Below are 22,544 nucleotides of genomic sequence, written 5' to 3' on the forward strand. Positions count from 1 at the left end.
TGGTTTAAGTATGGACAGCCAATTGCTACATAAATCACTAACATCATACTTCAACTCAATCGGCTCTCAAATCATGTATAATTGTGTAGGAAGTATGTATAAGTGATTGTCTTCAATATCGATGAATCAGGAAAGAGCAAAGTAAACATTAAGAAACATACAACTTAATAAAAATTTTGATACTTTGGGCTTTCCATACTTAAACCACAACTTTAAATCTGAGTTTAAGTTAAACCCGACTCAGAATAAGGGCCTATGTCTCTAAGCGTTTTACAAATACATGTAGGGGAAGGCGGGGTAAGTTGTGACAGTTTTTGCTTTTTGCATGTTAGAATTGATATGATTAATAATCTTGTCGAAATAAGTATCTTGCCTTGAAATTTAATTCTTCTGAAATATTTTCCACCTATATATAACTTTCTATCCCCACACTGAAAGTCATCGTGATCTTTGAAAAAAACGATGTCAAATGGCTCAACTTGCCCCATATATGGGGTAAGTTTGAGCCACCTTCTGGGGTAAGTTGAGCCACAAAAACTATGTACAAAATGTATGGGGGAGAACCAGCATGTCAATTTTTTGTGTAAAGTCTTTTCACTTACTAATTCTCTATAAATACTAACATCCTTTAAAAGGAAAAGAGCAGTCATGTTAATTTGCTCCTTTCAGCCAGCATTTCAATCGATTTTTATGGTTTGTTTGTCTTTTACCATAGGAATTACCATGGCTCAACTTGCCCCATGCTGTTTGGCTCAACTTACCCCAGTCCGAACTTAGTGCGATAATTTTGTATCCACACATTTATTATGCATCCATCATATAAAAGACTATGACAAGAATGAAGATCCATACCTGGACTAATAATGTTGCTATCATGTCTTTATTTTATTTAAAGACGTGTGTGTTTATAAAGCTTTTATCTATTTCACACTCTTTTTTACTTTTTTGGCTGAAATTCATATTTTTCCCTCTAAAAAACTACTTTTTGTTTCAAAGTTGAAAACAATGTGGTGGGGTTAGGGGTTATGCTATGGGTCATCAATACATGACACCACCACAATGTCTGACTCATTCATTATTGGCCTGGGGCTGGTGGCTCAACTTGCCCCTATGCTCAACTTACCCCGCCTTCCCCTATATATTGTTAACCCCCGGTCATCGGATCTTGACATGCTCGCTTACAATGTATGCACTTTCTCCGCTCCCTGCATGGAGAGCATTTCAACCAGAGTTCCAAGACTCGATTGCTAAGCATACTACATAGGCTTTCACATTCTACCGGGTATCCATTTATGATAGAAAATAGTAATAAATGATAATAACAATAATAATAAAAATTATAATATTGATGATAATAATGATGATGATTGTTATTAGTATAATTTGAATTACATGTACTTTTATTATTATCATTACAATTATTATTATTCATAGCAGTTGATCTATAATCGTTCTTTTTCTTCTTCTACTACTACTACTACTACTATATTAGCATTATTACCGCAATGTGTGTACAAACTTTCCAGTGTGTTCATAACGTGAAAAATGTGATTTGAGATTAATCGCAATCAAGAAATTTGCTATATGATATTTCATTCTGTTCTGTATTCTATCTTGTATTATGTTCTCTACTGTATGTCCTGACTCGGCATTAATGCGCCAGGACCCAGGGGCCGATTGCACGAAAGGGTCTTTCCAAGGACCGTCTTTCGTGTCGCCAATCTTTTATGATACGCTATAAGCGAGGTGTTTCTGAAATTTATGATAAAGAATAAGATTCGTTAGCTTGCTTTTAAATCAAATTTTATACAATTTCATGATATATCACATCATTTTATAAAGAAATATTTTGCTTATTTTAACGGACGAATGAAATGTATTTGCAGATGATTTATTTAAAATACGTTTCACATGGCGCATCATAAAAGATGGGCGACACGAAAGACTGTCCTTGCAAACACCCTTTCGTGCAATCGGCCCAAGACTACTTTTACTTCCTCTGTTTCCTATGTTTGTAAATTACTTTGTAAATATTTTATTTTATATGTCATCTGATCCGTTATGAATATCTAAACAAAGTGATACAAAATCAAAATAATGTGACTTCCTATCGTTAAATAAACATATTTAACAGAGTAACAGTATAATTTCACACTGTGGATAGTTCTACAGTGCATTGTTCGCAGTATGTTCACGAATTGGAATGATTATGTGAGGATGTAGATCGCAAGTTGTTAAAATGCTCAAATTCATCAGAGTGAATATCATTTCTCTTTCCACACTGTGTACGCCTACCACACTGTGAGAGATAGTTCTTTCCACCAGGACTGTGGCTAATAAGCCGAGATCTAACTTGAAAAGCTTCCGAATAAATTTACTATTCCGCTTCTTTCACTACTAGGCCTAGTGTAGACCTAATTATCAGGCTATACTTCTTGAGTGTCATTGTTTAAAGTATAATTGAAAACTATGAAAAATATGGTTCGCAAGTTGTTAAAACGCTCAAAGTCAACGGTATGAACACTGTAAAAGTTGTGTTAAATCTGACACCAGTTGGTGTTAATAGAGGACCAAACCCCGAGGTGTTAAAATTACACCCCAGAGATTGAACATAACACCAAAGAGTGTAAATGTAACAACCAAATGTGTTGTAAATACACCTATGGGTGTAAAACTAACACCACCAATTTAACACCGGTGTAAAACAACTGGTGTGGTCCTCTATGTGCACCGGTTAACACAACAGTTTTTGCTGTAAATGTGGTTTCTCATTTCGTTCCACACTGTCTAACACACTGTGGGACCATTGTTCTTTCAAGCAGGACCGTGGCTGATATGTCGGGTTCTAAACAAGCTCCCAAATAAATATAGGCTTACTCGGGGGCTTACTATTCTGCTTCTTTTTATCATCAGGCCTAATGTAGGCCTCATTATTTTAGCAATGTAGGCCTATTTCATCAAGCTTCATCTAGAACTTAACACCAATCTGTGTTAAGGTGACGGACGGCAATTAAAGAACGAGACTGCTCTATTTGAAACTAAAAATAAGAATACGTGGTAGATCATATCCATACCACACGATGGTGTAGCTAACACGAACCTCTTACAAATGTATTTTGAAAAGAAACAGCGAAGCCTGCCAATGGATTTCCTATGAACTTCGCGAGATAAAAACATCTTTACAAAACACGTCCGGTCCGTGCTTTTATCACAAAATTTCAATACATCACCAGATTTTTTTTCTTTCAGTAAAGTTTCTTTCTTCTGGTTATTCTTAATTTGAAGTAGTTAGGAACTCGCTTTTATAAGCTCCAAATAAACAAGAGGGGTGGAGAAACAATGAATAAAGGCAGATAGACCCGAAAATACATTTTGAGAGGAGCATGGAATCGAGGTGAAGAGGGAAAGAACGCGGTGGGTCTGTCCGTTATTCATTGGTGAGGGTTCGGCCGCCATTTTCGATTTGGGACTCACAAAAGAGGTCGCAATTTCGTAGCCCACCATAGTACAAGGAACACCGGTGGGGACCGGGAGATGCAGCGCCCCGCGGGGCGGAGAGCGGCACAACAAGAGAGCAATTACGCGGGTGACTGGCCCGCGAGAATAGACCCGACGGGCCGCTAGTGATCGGCGTGTTGGATTTGACAAGCGCACCATGACCTTGAATAGTGTGGAAAAAGAAAACACGAAGTCCTTGCTCGGGTTAACCTGTACTTTTCTGTCAAGTCGAACCCTCCTTTCTCCCAGGTCTCTCCTTATAACCACTAACTCATAATTGTACTAAACATTTACCAACTTTTTTTCCCAAGACCCTGACAAAAACTTCTTTATTTTGCCCAATGATTAAAAGTTATCATGATTAAATAAAACAAAGTTACTTCCAGAAGAGTTATAAGAATATCAACAAATTCAATAAAATCAGATTTTGAATAATAAATATATTTCAATCATAGTATTCAAATATAACTTTTGCCTTTAAACAGCAAATGGGGTAACTTTTTATGTGTGATACTTGAACCAATGAAATGCAATTTCGCTTTTAGATAACGAAGAAAAGGGAAGAAGCATTCTAAACCTCAATCGTTCGCAATATTTTTTCCCTGTTTTTATAAAATGTTTTCTATCTTTAATTGGTCACAGATTCGCATACGCCACTTGGATTCCCTGCTGATATACCTCTTAAGATCATTTTACCTCTATTTTCTGCGCCATGAACGGATAAAAAAGCAGGATGGTCAGAAATATTTTCCGGTGCCCTATTAATCAGACGTATTGAGAAATTAGTGATGAGTTTTCCCCAGGAAAAGCTGAATAAAAGACCGGTGCAGTGCTGAATTAGGGGAATCAGCGAAACTGGGGCTTTAGCCCTTCGCTGCTCTCACTAAATTCGGCGCCGCGCACCGAAAGCACGCGTGTCGCCACATTTCGAATACAAATGTTGAATGACATAAAGGTATAACCCCTGCGTCGCCTGCGCAAAAAATGAAAGTTCGTGCTCATCTAAAAGCCTTCAGCATTTTGATGTCTCTTCGATACAGATTATCGTTGCAGGGCTAAAATTTGATAATTAGATAAACACGCTAACAAACAAACAGATCATAATTATGAGCTGGTAGTATCTCTATTGAAAAATCCACACACCAAGACTTTGAAAAAGATTTGTTTACGAGCTCACGCTGACTAATAAATGAATTGAATTGTCGAAATAGCAAAATATACTTCTGAATAACTTCTAGATGAAACACCATGCAACAATAACTCTCTGAAAGAAATATAAATATCTCGTGAAAATTTCATGAAAGAGATACCCCCCTCCCCCCAAAAAAAATATCTTCAGCTGATATGAAGTTATTTAAATAATCAAGACGAAAAATATGTACTTTTGACAATGAAAGTTTGACCATTGTCAATAACTGCAACATATCCAAAAGCATTGCGCTTTATAGTATGAGAAGGGTCTCGACGGTTGTAAATGGAGTTTGCATTCGGCAAGAGATTTTGTCTCTCCCAAAGCACATTTAAGAGAACAAATCGAAGGAAAATCCAAGACCCAGTACAGATGCAATTTTGACAGACTGAGAAATAATACTAGTAGCATTAAAGAAAGTAACCGAAAAAATTATTATTAAACAATATGGACTTGTAGGACCTGAAAGGACTGAATTTGTGAAAAGGATAAGAATAATAGGAAAACAAGATATTTTGATGGATATGAAAATGGGAGGTGTACATATTTAGTTATTAATAAAGTCAAAAGAGCTAAATGAAGCCGAATCACAAAACCTAGGAAACATTAGTAAACTAAAAAAAAATATTTTAATGTGAAGCAAATGAAAATTAATATAGAGTTAAGAAAATATATGTTCGTGAAAGGAACGAACTTGAAGAACAGAAATTCTCCCCGACTTTCCTCCATAACTTTTATATGCTAAACCTTGACCGAATCAAAGTTGAAAATCTGCAATGTTTGCATTCGACTTGAAGCTTTATTATTCTAAAGAACACGAGATCGCCCGTCGCTTTTGTTATCCTTGTTGGTTTTCGGGCGGAAATTTGAGTTTTTGTCACTCGGGTTTCATTTCAAACCTTAGGTAAACACCATACAAAATTTGGTAGGAGAGATCCCCCATCATCACAATACGAACAGTATAATAAGAAAGGGATCTATTCAGTAAGATACGGTGGTATTAATAATGCATATTTACAATGCTTTTTGTCATCATTATCTCAAAAATTCGCGTCCTTCCCATTTTGAAAGAAATAAATGTCCATCGCGAAGGATATTCATTTAGATTAGGAGGGATTCGTGTAGGAATCCGTCTTCTGTTTCTACGGCTCGTGTTGATGCTACCGTATTCATAGCTACCGTAGTCTATAGACAACAAATAGCCAAACAAAAAAAGAAAAAGTCAACATTATACAAATTGCTTACACGATACTCAATACTGAAGCGGGCAAATATAGAAGGACGATCCAAATCCAAATTACTAACATTCTTCTCAAGTATGAAATGAATTCATTATTTTCAATATCGCTCTTATTTGCCAAACATTACAGTGTTCTATTACTGTAACAATTGATTTGGTATCTTTTCTTGGTATTGCCTCTATTTCTATATCGCGTCTCTCTAGACTTGTTAAACTTAAAAAAAGATGAAAAGATTTCACTGATAAAGAAGAAAAATCTGAACAAAATAAGATCAAACTATCTACATCTTTATAAATCAAGAGTAATGTTTTATAAATGGAATCCACGTTGATGATATATCCATCCACTATTCTATTTCTGTATTCATATCTGATATTATCAAATGAAAGTAACCTGATTCAGAACTATGCATAATTTAAAAATGAAGGAAAAAGATTTTGATACGCATTATGTATCGAGTAGTTCTTGGTATTTTGCTTATGATGTAAACTGGGTGAACTGACTTTCTAGTGACAAACGTTGCAGCACCTCGCGCAGGTTCCTTTGCACATTTCATGAAAAATTGTGAGATAGCGAAGCGAAAGAATTTCCTGCGATTAATTAAAAACTTGAATTCATATTCAGATGAAAATGGACTGGCTCCTCAGAAATCACATTTATTGGTATTATTATTATTATCATTATCATTAATATTATTATTACTATCATCTAACAAAAGATGTTATCATGCGGGTAGGAAAAAAGTTAACGGAACCAGATTTTGAAGAAGTCTGAATAAAATTATGGTGTAGAAAGATGGATTTCAATTTATAAACAATGGAAAATATATATAATCAATTTCATTTGAAGAGGGGCAGCACCCCAGCCCCTACCACTCCGCAGGAGTGACCATTGTATCCTAGCTGTAAAGTTTGAGTCAAATAGAAGTCAAGCAACCTTCATCCCCCTTCTATCCCCCTTTTCTTGACAAAATGTATCGCAGAGGAAACCATCTTGGCAGGCAGCATTGCCGATAGAGTTTTAGGCGATGCTAGTCGCCTGTTTTATGCAACCCAGTTGTTGGTTTACGGACAAAGTATTGATTTAAACCAAAGGCTACGTCCCCAGCCATCCGCTCGACTTGCACGCACCAATCTATGCACTTTTTGTTAACCCCTGCGTGGTATTTCTTCTTGTAAACGAGCAAAAGGAACGAGAAGAGAAGAGGAAGATAGCGAAATATGCACGTTACATTGCATTGCAAGTATTTGGACGCCGTAGGCCTTTTATGGTGATTTCTAAAAAGGTCATCATTCTACTCGCATCAGCGTTTATAACAAGGGTGTAAGATTTCGATTTTGTCATCAAGGTTATTTCGAATGACAAAATTTTAATCCAATCGTCAGGGCTAGTGTCGCATTTGGCTGTCCATACTTGGGCCACTGTTATAGACCATGGTTTACCTATAAAGCACCGCTGTAAATTCAGCATTTGTTGACATTGATTTGACGTTGAAACTGTTTAAAATCATCTAAGCTGCAATGTCCCCTTTGTCACCGGTATCTGTGATATGCTATGAAACGGAGCCCTGAAAAATTGCATCCAAAAATTCTTATTTAACGTACTACCAAAAAAGTGAGAAAAACGCCCTTCCAATATCATTCAATATATTATATGAGTTGCAATTAGATTCCCAAGAAGATAAATCAAATGACTGTGTTTCAGCCACAGCTAATGTTGAAAGTGTCTGCACGACTTTGATTGTTTCCTTCCTCATTGTGTTTTTAATCCATATGGACCAATATCATATGCGACACACATCGGACTTTAGGACTTTCTTTAATAAGACCTTTATAATGTTTACGTGTGTCTTTATATAACGCTCGAAGTAATCAAACACTTAGTGAGATAAGTAAAACATCGATATCAAAATAAAATGCAAAAAAGCCAGCAGTGCAATTTAAAACTCATGGCAGCTCTTCCTGAAAGTGGCCTAATAAGTGGTACGCTGTTTCAGAAGATTACAAGAGAGTGAAGCGAGCGATCCCCCAAACTATATATCAAATTAGATTCGATGAAAATTATGATGTTGCAAAATATAATCAATACTTTTTTAACACAAAATGACAATATTGGCCAAATTTTGGGGGCACAGCACCCCCAGGGGGACAGTACTATAGTGTTCGACAAGCCTCCTGAAATGCTATTAGGGCCTAAATAATAGTCGGTCAGGAAGAAATTACAGTTTATTACTGAATTGCATCATATTAAAGGTTGTCCTCTACGAGGAAATGAATGTTGTAGACAAACTATGAATTACATTAAGTAAACCGCATTCGTCAAGAGTAAAATGCGTTTGAATCTCTCACTTCCCTGCATCCACTATCTCGTTGAGGAAGAACACGTAATATTGAGTGTATTCATAATAAACTTATAAGTAGGGCCTACACGTGTATGCGTGTGTATACACGTGCATCTTATACCACGGAAGCCGACACAAAGAGGGAGCCCCCCTAATCGTAATTATTGACTTTCCATTTTCTCTCTATTTCTTACACATTTTACTAGTTAATTGGAGAGGAGATAATCAAACTATAGTAAACGAGATCTGAGTATCATTTGAAAGGAAGGTAAAATGCCGGCGGAAGGAAGGGAAGAAAAAAAACACCACACCCTAATAAGGAGGGGTTAATGTTTCCCGATATTGGATGATTAACGAAAGATGCATACTCATTGGGTAAAATGTTAGATAAGAACCATGTTTCATCTCCATCTTGTTAAAAATTTACACAACATTGCATTTAATTCATATATTACGCAGCTTTTGTTAAGGTTTTAGCGATAGCATTGCATGTTCCGAATTGTGCGAACCAATTGAATAGTGAGGAAACGGACAGGGAAGGGAAAAAACCGATGCTGGCATGACCTGCTTAAAAATATTGACATGATTGATAAGAACATAAAGAAAGCTGCCTTAGACTTCGAAAAAATGGTTGAAAAGAAGAAGGGAGAAGATAAAAGTGGAAAAGAGTAAGAAATAACCTAAATACATGTAGTTACAAAAATGGAGATATGTGGGGGGGGGGAATTAAGCGATGAAGAAGAATGGGAAAAAATATCAGGAAATACGAAATGACAGCAAAGATATAATAAAGAGAAGTAAAGAAAAGATATTGATGATTTTGAAATGGTTCTAAACGAATGAATCATGTAAATTTGGAAAATATTAGTCATGCCTTTTTAAAAGTCACACATACTTTTTGTGGGGAAAATTTCACATATCAATTTTATTAATAATGATACTACAATCACCCTATTCGAAAACCCTAAAAGATTAGATTTTATTATTGCATAATGAAATTATTATCATTTTACATTATTATTGCATAATAATGACACGCCCATGACACACCCCTCTTCCTGTAAGACACACGTTGCTGGCGTTAGTAAACAGGTTTGTCTATGAAGGACTAATATCACTTTCCAATGTCGGATCCGGGGGTGGGGGGGGGGGCACAGCCGTCCCTAGACCCCCCTCCCCCATTTCAAGAGACTCAATCAAAATTCGTAATATAAATTTGTCGTCATAACACAGGTGTGCCCCCACTCCCCACCCCACTTTGAAAGCGAGGATTTCTAAATTTAAAATTCTATTCCATATTTTTTAAATAAAAGTAATCTTATCTTAACTTACTTATCTGATTTGATGTTACTTTTTCTTATGTCAACTTATCCTATCTACTTTTGTCTTATTTTTATTTCATTAGTCCTGATTCTTATATAGATACAAATACGAAAGGTGTGTCCAAATAGGCAAACTCAAGATTACATTTATTATAACATTATATTTTGTCAATCAGTGTATATGTACTTATAAGTTAATGAATTGGATTAAAATAAAGAAGAGAAAATAAATGTGAAGCGCTTTGAGCAGTGTTCATTAATAAAGCGCTATATAAAAGCCAATTATTATTATCAGTATTAAATGAAATCAAATGAATTTAATGAAATGTTAATTCCTCAATTCTGGAAAGTTTTGTAATCGACGATAGAGTCGTGGTGATGCTAATTAAGCACACTTAAAACAGAGTATATATATATGTATATATTTTTTTTAATCAAATATGTCGGTTTATAAATGTATGGAAATTATTTATGAGGGAATTGATTTGATAATAATAATATTACTGATGATGATAATGTTGATGATGAATACAGTAATGATTCTGAAAATAACATTATCAATAGTAACAATGATGTTAAAAATGATAATAATGCTAACGAGACCACAATAACTACTACTACTCATGATAAAAAAGTATCAAAACGAAATAATACTGCTAACGACGCAAATAATTATTATAATAGTAATAAAAATTATATTACAAATTTACTTGTGATTACTGGAAGGATAACGACCAACTTATATATTCAATCGATAACAATGAAGGATTATAAGGTTTGCCTAGTATCATGTTTATTGATTCAGAATTTCAGATGACGCAGTGGGAGGGTACATACTCATTAAGTTGCATTTTAAAACAATTTCGGAGAAAAGATGTTATGAATAATTGTTTAGTGACAAGAAAATGGCATGCACTTGACTTAAATATTTGATGATGCAAATGTGGATTTTAACATTTTGTTGTCGATAGCTTTGGTTTATGCTTCTGCTACCATGGATACCTCTTTTGGAGTGTTCTATTTCATCATGTGAAAAAAAAGCACAAATATTTGTAATAAAATGAAGTTATGTCATCAACCTCATTGTGTATCACTTACGCTTGGAATGTTTTCTTGATTGCATATCTTTTCGGCGAGAAGTCGGTCCCGGATTTCCCATGCGAAAATCGACGGACATTCTCTTTTGTAGTGAGCGATCCGCGTGACGACGTGAGGGGTGGCTACTCGAGGCTTGCTGCCGCCGATGGCCCGGGGACGTATGCTCCCCGTCTCGTAGTAGCGCCCGAGAATCTTCGACACACAACCATTGGAAACCTGGAGTATGCGGGATATATCGCAGGGGCGGGCGCCACTGTGAGCGAGCTCCACTATCTTCTGTCGGGTTGAGTCCGGGAGTGGACGCCCGTTCACGAAGACACCTCCAAGTTGGTTTACTCCGCTGTGTCCTTGAATGAAGAAAGTAGGATAAAATAAAGTAAATCATTACGAAAAATTATAAATAAAGTCGAATAATTATAAAAATTCTCGTAATAGTATCATTATGAAAATGAAAAAAGGCAGAATTTCCATAACAATTGTTTTATCCTATTTAGCACCTGACACTTTATCATAGGTCTCAAAGCGCTTTACAGAGATCGTGTCTTGTATATATATATATATATATATATATATATATATATATATATATATATATATATATATATATGTAAATTCTTATTGGATTAACTCAGTGGCAAAATATTAACATGAGTTTTAAACTGTTGTATAAAAGAAGAAGGGAGTGTAATATATTTATTTCCATTTTACAATCATCTTAAAAATCATGAAGTGGAATTTCATGTTGAAATCAACTGCAAGCTGTTCGGGATTGTTTCGTATTTATAGGAAGTCAATGCTATAAAGCTCTGATATTTTCTGAAAGTAACTTCGACAATTGGGCACCGTCATTTACATCTTAGTCTGAGAGCAACTATTACGATCAGTTGTTGGGTTGACAATTTACAACATTCGTAACATCCATCAGAAACGTGTTTTTTTAAAGGAATGTGGAACGAAATGAACACCTGAGAATATAGGAAACTCCAGAATCACCATGGCAAATTTCAGTCGAACATTCTTTCCATCGATATTCATGACTTAGAATCCAATATTTGGCGCTGGAATATTCGCGTCGATATATATATTTTTCATTGATGCGAGCATGTTCATTGGATTCCTTTTTGACTCCCTAACTACATACAAATTCTTGTGATAAAAAACCCCAAAGGCTGTCGCCTTAAAAGAAATCCAGAACAAAATGACATGCAAAAATGTGCGTTATGGACCTGCCAAGAAACTGAACATTTAAATTAATTTCGTTATGTCTCGCTATCGCTAGTATTTAAACAAATGAAATATACACAAGAATTTAATTTAGCACAAAAGAAATTGAAAAAAAAACATCAACAACATATTAGAGATAAAGCATTTATTAACTATTTCCCTATATATGCTTGTATCTGTCACATGCCATTTTCTTATTTGATTTAGCAAAAGGAAGAATGACGAAAGAGCTTTTAAGTTACGCATTCATTACAATACATTTCTTCAATTGACTTGTCCATCCTTAAGTAGTCTTCCGCGCGAGTTGGTAGTTGTGTATTGGTCCGAATACGTACTATCTCACCTCATTGTATTCTTTAACATAAACCCCAAAGTCTATACGGGACTCTCCGAAACAAGCGAAAGTCATTTAACCGTTAAATCATTTTGTCGTTGCTTTCCCTCTCTCACTCTCTCTCTATCTCGCCCTTTCTACACCCCTATTCTCTCTGTTATTAAATGTGTTTCCTTTTTATTTATTTCCATTGATTTTTAACTCGCGGTGAGAACATCTAGCCAATCGTGAAATTATTCCACGATATAAATTCCTTGTCCCAACAGCTTCGCATAAAAGGGTTTATCTATTTGCTATTGATCTGGACGCATCACATTGTATGAAGTGTGATAGTAAACTATTCGCTGTAATGTTATTGGTTAAGACGTCTTATCACGTGGTTGGTGCGAGGATCCGAGGGCGTAAAAAGGTCTACCCACCTTGGTATAGTGGATAACATGTATTCGATCCTGATATATGGATAGGGTTCATGATTAATGACTTGTTGTCTTTATGAATAAATCTTTCAACTAAAAGGCTAGATAAAAAACATCCTAATTTTCGTGGAACATGTATATAGCATATTAACTAATACTGCGATATGAACGTCACAAGTATAGATTATTATTATGATTTTTACTGTTAATATTTATCTATTTATTTATTTATTCATTCATTTATTATTATTGTTATTATTATCATCATCATCATCATTATCATTATACTTATTATATCATATTATTAATACTATTCTTATAATTATAATCATTAATATTTTCATTTTCATCATTATCATCGTTACTTTATCCGTTTTCCCCGACTTGATATTATGTAGGTATATTAACCAGCATCCGGACCTCTTTATTTTGGATGATACTATTTTCATTTTTCATTATACTGAGTATTAGCAATTGGAGTTATTACAACACACCACTTACATACTATGTTTTTTACTACCTGTGGTTGTATCTGTTTAAGCTTGTGTGACCAAATTTTATTCTATGTATATTGTCTGTTTGCAAATTTTTATCAATTTCAAGTTGACAGTATATTCAGTTCAAATTGTAATATGGAATACATTTTATTTCAATTCAGTTCAATCAATTCAATCTATTTTGTCTTTTCATTTCAGTTTGCCTAGGATTTTATTGACAACAAGTCATCTTCGCGACAAACAACACAAAATACTGTAACTTACATGCCCATTAAGATATTAAAAATAATATGAAAATGCATATGAAACTACATACTTGCTATATTAGGTCTTTTTAACGCAGATATATCAACTCTGAACAATTTTCGTCGATGCACATTTTGTACTTAAAGTCGGTTCATATTTGTCTACATGATATACGACTCAATATTACAGTCAATTTTCTATGATAATGGTGGCACAAATGCAGTCCATAATACTTGTGGATGGTTAAAAATACCCGACAATTTATTCGATGTATTTTTTTAAATACAGCTTTAATGAGTTAGTTTGACAGTGAGTTAGACAGGTAAAGACGCGGCGTCATCATTCAATTTAGTTCTAGATGCTTTCTGTAAGAAAATCCCTTTAATATTCAAACGGAGAAGAAAATGAAAGAGAAATGGACTGATGAAAGGTAAAAAAGAAATGACATCATGGGCGCTAGTTCGCCGAACAATAAAAATATTCTAGGCTGCTGCTTTTTTGTCGATAAAAAACGGAAATTTGGTGGCCCTTTTTGAATGGATTATTGTGTGAGCACAGTGTAATAACGCGCGCCTTGCTGGAAATAAGAACGGAAGGCCGAGCCCACCTGCGCCTCTCGTACCGGCCTATTTATCATCAGGCGCCTCGCACAACGTGGCTCAGAAAAATGGCTGCGGCGCCAAGTCTATTAAAAGGGAAGAAATATGAAGAAAATATGGAAAAAACGTAAAAATATAGGCAATGAACAGAAAAAAAGTTCAATGAAAATCAATAGACTCTGCTTATCCCCCCCAAAAAAAATACAAAGAAAAACGGGAATATTTTGGAACAAAATACATTTAAAACGTGGAATTTTTAAAACTCCATTATGGCGTCATGTTTACAAAAGTGACCATATTTATATACGTAAACATGCATGGTTCATGACAATTGTCTGTGATTTGTTCACTTAAATTTATTGATTAATTAAAGCAAAATTTATTTCATTTCAAATTGTCAACAAAAACAAAATCAAAATTATGCGAAATATTACATAAAAAATGAAATGAATTGGGAACCTCCTAGAAATAAAGGAATTGTGTTTTCTTTTTCCAATTAAGAACCATAATGAATATTAAAAGACAAAGCAATGGTAATAAAAGAGTAAAAAAATCGTAAAGAAGAGATTCCTTAAAAAAATTAAAAGCAAGAATAATCTTTACGGTCACTCATTACCAGATGGGGATGGTGATAACATGCTTTAGAGGCATTTGAAATACATTTATATGTATAGTTAGTGTTCACATAAAACCATGGTGGTATAGTTCACATTTTATATATAAATAAATCAGTCTATATATTTGTAATTGCTCTTGCGATATTTGAAAAAAATTCTCCATTGTCGTGATAGTACCATTGAAAAGATGCTTTCGAGAAAGCTCCACTGTTTACTGATGAAGCATCCAAAGATATTAATAAAGTCCAGCTAGTGATATAGAAAAATATCAATAAAACACACACACACACACATATATATATTTATTTATATAAATCTAACTTTTACTACGCATTTACTTCATCTACTATAACTGCTACTACTACTACGACTTATTCTACTACTACTATTACTACTAATGCAACTACTACTACTACTACTTCTTCTACTACTATTACATCTGCTATACTACTGCACTATACTATACTAAAAATACTACTACTACAAATCTTTGAAATTAAAAGTAACTATTTATACTGATTATAAATCCAACAACAACCTCTACCTTTAACTATTCACTATTAGCCCTTTTACATATCGACTTTGATAAAGTGCAAAGCAATATGACATTTTTCTGCTGAGGATTAATACTTTCTGATAAAATAACATCAAAGAACGTAAACATTCTTGATGTGTAATGTCACGTGTGTCTCAAGGTAGCCGTTATAATACCGCCCTACATTTGCAAAAGGAAGCAACAAACATATGAGCAAAATCTGAATCATTGATGGTACACTCTAAACAACTTTGAGTAAGAATTCACCCAATATTGTGTAAAAAGGGAACATGCATTTTGCAGGTAGGCTTTTATCCCATATTAGGAAAAATGCATATTTAGTGATATATTTCAATGCAACATTGGGTAGTGTATAGAGCTCTACATATTATTTGGTAGCGTTGTGGCCCAGTGGATTAGTCTTCGGACTTTGAGACAGAGGGTCGTGGGTTCGAATCCCAGCCATGGCGTAATTTCCTTCAGCAAGAAATTTATCCACATTGTGCTGCACTCGACCCAGGTGAGGTGAATGGGTACCCGGTAGGAAGAAATTCCTCGAATGCTCGAGCGCCCGATCAAGGTAGCCGTGCTAAAGCCGGGGTAATAATAGCAGGGCCCGCTGGGAGAACAGTTTTCGGAACTGAAGTGGCTACCCTGGGTAAATATGCCGCTATTATTATTATTATTATTATCATTTTCCATACATTATGTTCCCTTTTGGCAATATGTGAAAGACTATTTAAAGTGAACCTTAGAGAGCTGTTCTTATCAAAGACTCCCTCAGACCAAGCAACGAATCTGCTATGTTAAGCAAGCCATCGTGGCATATATATATATATATATATTTCTCTTTATCAGTGCATACGTTGTGCATTCTTTAGGAAATATTTAGTTGATCACTTAACACCTTTTGCGGATGAATGACGGAATAAACCTCCACTAGAATGGTTTTCTATGGCAATTTTCTGCCGATTACGATTTCAAGGCCTTGGCAGGTATAGATGCATGATTTCTACACAGGAAAAACTTCCGTTTTCCGAATGTGAAAGCCGAGAGATTTCATAATTGAGCAGCGCTGAAAAGCTATTTTCGGCGGAAGAAAGAAAGAATTTTATACCAAATGTAAAAAAGGGAAGTCTTATGTTCACATGGCTGTTCCACAGAATATTCTACGATATTTGTGTTCAAATGTTATCGTATTTGCACCATATAATCACTGTCAATTTCTTTGATATATATGTATATACGAAAACACTTTCCTCTTTACGTTTTGAAACTGTACGGAGTGAATTTGGCGAAGAAACAGCAACAAATATTTTTTGGACCATGTTTATAAGTTACTATGTTAATCACTGATCTCCTCTTAAAGGACTATGTCAGATAAGAAACATATCATTGAACAGTGCATGAGGTTGACAAACTTTCTCTGTTTAATCTTGGAAAATCATTTAAAAATTCATGGGATTTCGAAGAATGAATTTAAAAATAGATTCCCTTTGGTCAGAAGTGAGTCAACTTTGTTTAATATGAGTATCAACTTTATTTTGAAGTCATATTTTGACCCAAATAATCAAGTTAAATGAAGAGTTATTTATACTTTCAACGATTTCTATGTGAATCACTGAAAACTTTTCATTTGGGAATATATCAGATAAGAAATATATTCCCGGACAAAGAATTATGTTCACAATTTATAATTAATATAAAATGAAAAAATGCACAAAAGAAATGCCCAAGGTTGGTTGGACGCATAATTACCCTCTTGGAGCACTTTTTACCCAATCTTCTTTTTTTTTAGAGAGTTCGTCTTTTGCAGCGAATCTGCACTCTTAAAAAGGTTGGGCGAAAAACGCCCAATTATTAACCATCACTGGGCAACATACTTTCCACACAACTATTGGTTAAAATCTGTCCAAATTGGGTAATAAAAACTAATAATTGGATAATAAATTTGCTCAATTGGATAAAAATTGCCCAGAATATATATTTTTACCAACATACAATGCCCAACACAGTGGACAGTATGTTGCCCAAGATTTTAAGAGTGTAGGCTTCCAATAAACATTTCCTTCATTAACTTAATTTACACGTCCATTATTTACTAATCCTTCTTACTGTTATCGTGATTATACGATTTTTTCATTTCAATTTATGTGTGTTTTTAAGCCTGAATTTTTTTTAACATGAAGGGGAATAATGCTTTGCGTGTAAACCAATGATTCCATATTTCCAATAAATCTTTCCTTATATTTTCCCAAATTTCAAAAGAATATACATGTATGTATATAATATTTAAATTATTTAAATCATACTTATATAATTTATTTTAATTTTTAGAAAAGTACGTTTGTGTGCCTGTAAACCTGAAATAATGAGTTTTTCTATCCATCTTTGGCAACTGGCCAGTAATAATTAAATTTCTTGTTTTAAAATTGATTTGTTTCTTTAGCCTTTAATTAAAATATAAATGATCTGGAGTTTGATTTTAACAGGATGGTTATATCGCAAGACATGCCGTGTTATCACTCAGAAAAAAGAACATGTGCTATCAGAGTGTTGAGACATAAATATTTTCAATCAGATTGTAGTTAGTAATCGCAAGGCGTAATACCTTTTGATCGCATATGAGTGAAAATCAAATTAAATCCCATCAGTAATGTCCAATTGCATCGATTTCATTCGCTACTCAAAATATTCTCAACTCGCTTTCAATAGATTACACACGGGTTTGAGAACTCAAGGCCAAGTTTTGTCCTATTTTGGCAGGCCGATATTTATAGCGTAGAGCAGAACGTAAAGTCGGCGTTACAATACATCGCTCTAATATAATATCATAAGCAGCGCCCGAAGGCATGCATTAAGACCAGATACACTTGAACGCCCCGCAACACCCACACACCCCACACTCGCAATCGCGCGCGCGCGCACACTCACAAACACACCCTAATGGGCCCTACACACACGTATATACGTACACACACAGCCATCCCATGATGCACTTTGACACGGCAACAATAGATGATAGATTTGCGTTGGCGCGCAATAGCCCCAGTCAATTGGTCCGTTCAAACTGAATGCTTTTGAAAACGCCTAATTTGTCTATCGAAGAATTATGAGGGGTTAATAATACGTCACGCATAAAGGCGTAATGATGATGAATGATAATCGCTGGTATTATGAATTGCTGATATGAACTTGAACTGATAAAACATGTCTGCTGCCGATATAAGCAAAACATGGAAGCCTGGGGATGATTGTAATTGCGGTGTCTACAAGCGTGGATAATATCTACCTGAACTGTAGGATTATATATAAATTTGTTGCATTCATCGGGGGGGGGGGGGGGGGGGGGGGTTACAACTGAACTCCATGCATGTTTTATGATGTACCTTGTTTAACATTCTTCATTACTTGGGTTATTTGAAAAATGAAGTCCAAGGTTAAAAATTTCTCATTTTGAAATTGACAATCAATTTATTAAATAATCCAAATTACGATAGTGGCTTTTGATCTTTGCATCGAATCACCACTATGAATCCATTCATGCTCAGTAAATTGCCATTTACATTATCGCTTTTATAAACAACATAAATATTCTCGATTGCTTAGTGAAATTAAGATCTTGCGGTGTTAATTCAGAAATGGAATCCTACATATTTTGTCAATATTTCTACTTGACTCATTTTCTGCTGCTTTTCGCTATTATGCACGATTTCGTTAAAAACATAAACCATAATGTATACATATAGAGGTAGAACGATATATTATTCATGTTATCAGATACTGCTCAACATGAAAACACATTCATAATGTATATACAGCATATATGTGTGTGCAGGGGTCACGGTCCAAGCCGGGGGGGGGGGCTTGGGGTTCAGCCCCCCACATTTTTCCAAAACCGTGTACAAAAACGTAAAAATGACCATATGATTGTGATTTTCTGCATGGTCAGCCCCCAGTTTTAAAACGTTCGGCTGCCCCTGCTGTGTATGAATAAAAAATTTTCATAACAGAACGCTTTTATCCAATGTATTTAAGTACATGTATATCAATTCTGTGGCTATAGGTGAAATATGAAGATAAATTAGAAGCGACGCATTAGCTCATCATGACGTTTTTGTAATTTATATTTCATTTTCTTTTCATGAACATTACACCATATCTGAAAAAATATATATATTTTATCTTCCGACATCAAAAATATCATCAAAATAGTAAGTGAGGTAAAGAAATATTATGAGATAATGTTCAATATGTTATTCACCATGCCAATATTTCGAAGACTGAATTATGGACTTACACTCTAAAAAAAGTTTACCCAATATTGGGTAAAATGAGAACATGCATGTTTGTTGGGTAAAAAGATAAAAATATTTTGTAAATTTCACACAATCATGACAATGTTCTGTTGAAACTTACCCTTCAAACAAGCAATTTGTCCAATATTCGGGGGAAAATATTACCCAGCAAACGTGCATGTTCCCTTTCCACCCAATATTGTGTAATTTTTTTTATAGTGTATATCATGTTTGTTTTTCCGTTATGTATAAATGTTTTGAGGTAGGCAAGTTAAACATTATCTATTTAAAAATTAATATGAATTGATTGTTCAATATATAAAAATCAATATGAACTGATTGTTCAATATGTGTTTTGTTCGTTGTCTGCTTGGAAATTATTTTTACATCATTGTTTTATTGAGTTACAAGAATTGTATAAATAATATCAGGGTTTATAGTATTCGCTTTGTAAGCTATGAATCGGAATTTTACCAATATAAAAAAGGTTATGTCGGTATTATAGGTGAGGGAACATCTACTTTAATCCCATCAATGAATACAACAGATGTATTGATAAATTAACATTAATCAATCAATCAGTTGCCATTTAAACAAAAATAAAATCCTCAAATAGCCCCACGCAATGCAGGAAATCCCGTTTTAATATTATCTGTCATTGCATTAGATTGTAATGAAATATTGAGTCTAATCCAGTTTCCCTAATTTGAAAATAAATGGAAACGACTTTAAACTGAACTTCATAAAGAGTAAACTATGAATTGTACAATGTTTTATCCCTACACAAAGAGAAAATAGTACTGAATAGCAAAATAGCACAGAAATATTTAAACGAGACAAGTATTAAAGTAAAAACAGAGATAAGACGTGTAAAAGAAATTTACTTTAGTTTAGACTTTATAAAATGTGTTGAATTATTTCACGGATTTAGGGTAACAATATTTCACGTTATTTCGTCTTATGAACTCCCAATTAAACAATATTTTCGTCTTAGTCGCTGGTAAATCATTAAATTGATTCCAGTCGCTCACAGCGTCAAAATTGGCACTACCGAAGCGCAAGCTGCCGGAAACTTGACATTCCCCACACGAGCGAGTGTTACAAGCTCTCCCCCGCCGCAACTCTCCCGACAACTCTTATCCTCCCCGATAATGATAAGCATTTTGCTTGTTCATCGTTGCCTTTACCGCACAGCAACGGGTTTTTTTTCCTGGTTTACAAAGCTTCAGATTGTTTCGAATTGCATGCATGTTAAAATAAGTACCGAAATCATTTCCGCTCGTAAACATTGATTTCTCGTAAAAAGAGATTCAAGAGGCAAAAACATGACATCTTTTCTGTCATAGACAATGATGTATCACCAAATGACAAATGAAACCTCATTCTATTCCTTGCTTATGTATTACATTCTTTCTCAATTCTATTTGATAAAAATATAAATATGTAACGTTTGTGTAGAAGATTGATAAGTATATGCATTCATTTGATTAACATAAGTTGACGAATTAGATCTGTTTTTGATATCATATGCATCTAATTGTGAAACATCAACTCTCAACAGAGGTAAAACTGTTATATCTGGCCTTCTGTTATGACATGCAGAATAACCCTACTCCAGATATGACAGACGAATCCAGAATAACGAGGTTTTCATATCATTAAGATTTCCAAAGGAGTTAATTAATATATCAAATAAAATATTATCTTCCCCTCAATTTTATATCTGATATAGTATCCATAACGGATTAATTACGATGAAAAAGAACTCCTTGAATATTTCGACCTCGCTCCTAATTTTGCAATGGAAAGTTATCCCTTTGGTGATGTTTAATGAGTGGAAAGTAGATTCATCTTTAGAACCTTATATCATAATTATATGACCTAAGAATGCAGAAAATATTTTGGATAGAGTTCGAAACACATATAAAGGGAAATAAATTCCCTGTTCATGGGAATATAAAAAAAAAGAATCGCAAAGGGTAGTACCTCATCATATAATAATAATAATAGTATACTTTGCATTCTGAATATAAAAACAGAAAATAATACTAAGTTGCCTTCTTTAAATGAACAGTTTCATTAAAAAATAACAACGAAATTCTTTTCATTGTACTATGGGGAAGGCATTTACCTTAACCTGATTTGACATTCCTCAAAAACTAGCATAAAATTGACCTATATAACTCGGATTTCAGACAAATTTGAAAAGAATGCTCTCACCTTTTCCCCCTTCGATGCTACCCCACTCGAGATCTACGAAAATAATCCATAACAAACAAAAAAATGTGTCAATAAATTGTGATGTATTTGCTTCTACTAACTATTGATTAATTAAGATGGCTGATATTAATATTATGTAATAGACGTTAAGAAATTTGCGGGTATGACAAGGTCAAGGACAGAATACTAGGTATTAAAAATATAAACACTCATCTGAAATTCACGTTGGATTTCGTAAGCAAATGTATTACAAACAATCCTTTATATAAATTAAAAAATGATTTAGCTACAGGTGTTAATTAAAGGTATTGCTTTATCTTAAACAGGATATTATGATAATCAAATCTTATCAATGCATTATGCAGTAATGACTTTTTATCAGAAATTACCAAAATGACCCGACCACATGAATCTTTGTTGACGACTATTTGAAAAAAAAATACAATTTTACTTAAGTAAACCGACTCATGTAGTCCATCTTAAATCAAATTTGAAAATCATCGCTAAATGGTCATCAAGAATAATCGGGGGCGAGAATTATATTTTTAGAAAATATCAAAAGCGCCTTAAGGAAGGCTAAGTTGTAGTTGAAAACCCCGCTGTTATAGGACTTGTCTGAATAGCATTATTTTTTCTTTTCTTCGGAGAAGGTCATCTTAAACAAATGCCGAGTCTGCTCTGTGGCATTTTTTTCTCAGACATGAAAAAAAGAGTGGAAGCTACGGCATTATGAAAAGACTGGTATCCTTACAAACCTGGGCCCCGTCATACGAAGAGTTATGACTGACCTGATCAACCTCATGTACACTGAAATCCATCAATAACATAATTTTTCCGTTAGGAAATCTGCTCCATGTCATTTGAAAACA

General features: G+C 34.4%; 1 protein-coding gene across 4 annotated transcripts in view; it reads right to left on the reverse strand.

Annotated features, from left to right (window-relative positions):
* The window catches only part of LOC121421029 (paired box protein Pax-6-like), an 87,022-nt gene that overhangs the window by 53,214 nt on the left and 11,264 nt on the right, over positions 1-22,544 (reverse strand). For 2 of the 4 annotated variants that reach the window (XM_041615625.1, XM_041615623.1), the window contains exons 2-3: positions 21,676-21,708; positions 10,690-11,036 (exon numbers count right to left, since the gene is read on the reverse strand). In XM_041615625.1, coding sequence (XP_041471559.1) covers positions 10,690-11,036; positions 21,676-21,708 — 380 coding nt within the window. The remainder of the gene's footprint in view (positions 1-10,689; positions 11,037-21,675; positions 21,709-22,544) is intronic. The other 2 variants (XM_041615626.1, XM_041615624.1) reach the window with 1 other exon arrangement.

Source organism: Lytechinus variegatus, chromosome 9 (genome assembly GCF_018143015.1).
Source record: "Lytechinus variegatus isolate NC3 chromosome 9, Lvar_3.0, whole genome shotgun sequence".
Lineage (NCBI taxonomy): Eukaryota > Metazoa > Echinodermata > Echinoidea > Temnopleuroida > Toxopneustidae > Lytechinus > Lytechinus variegatus.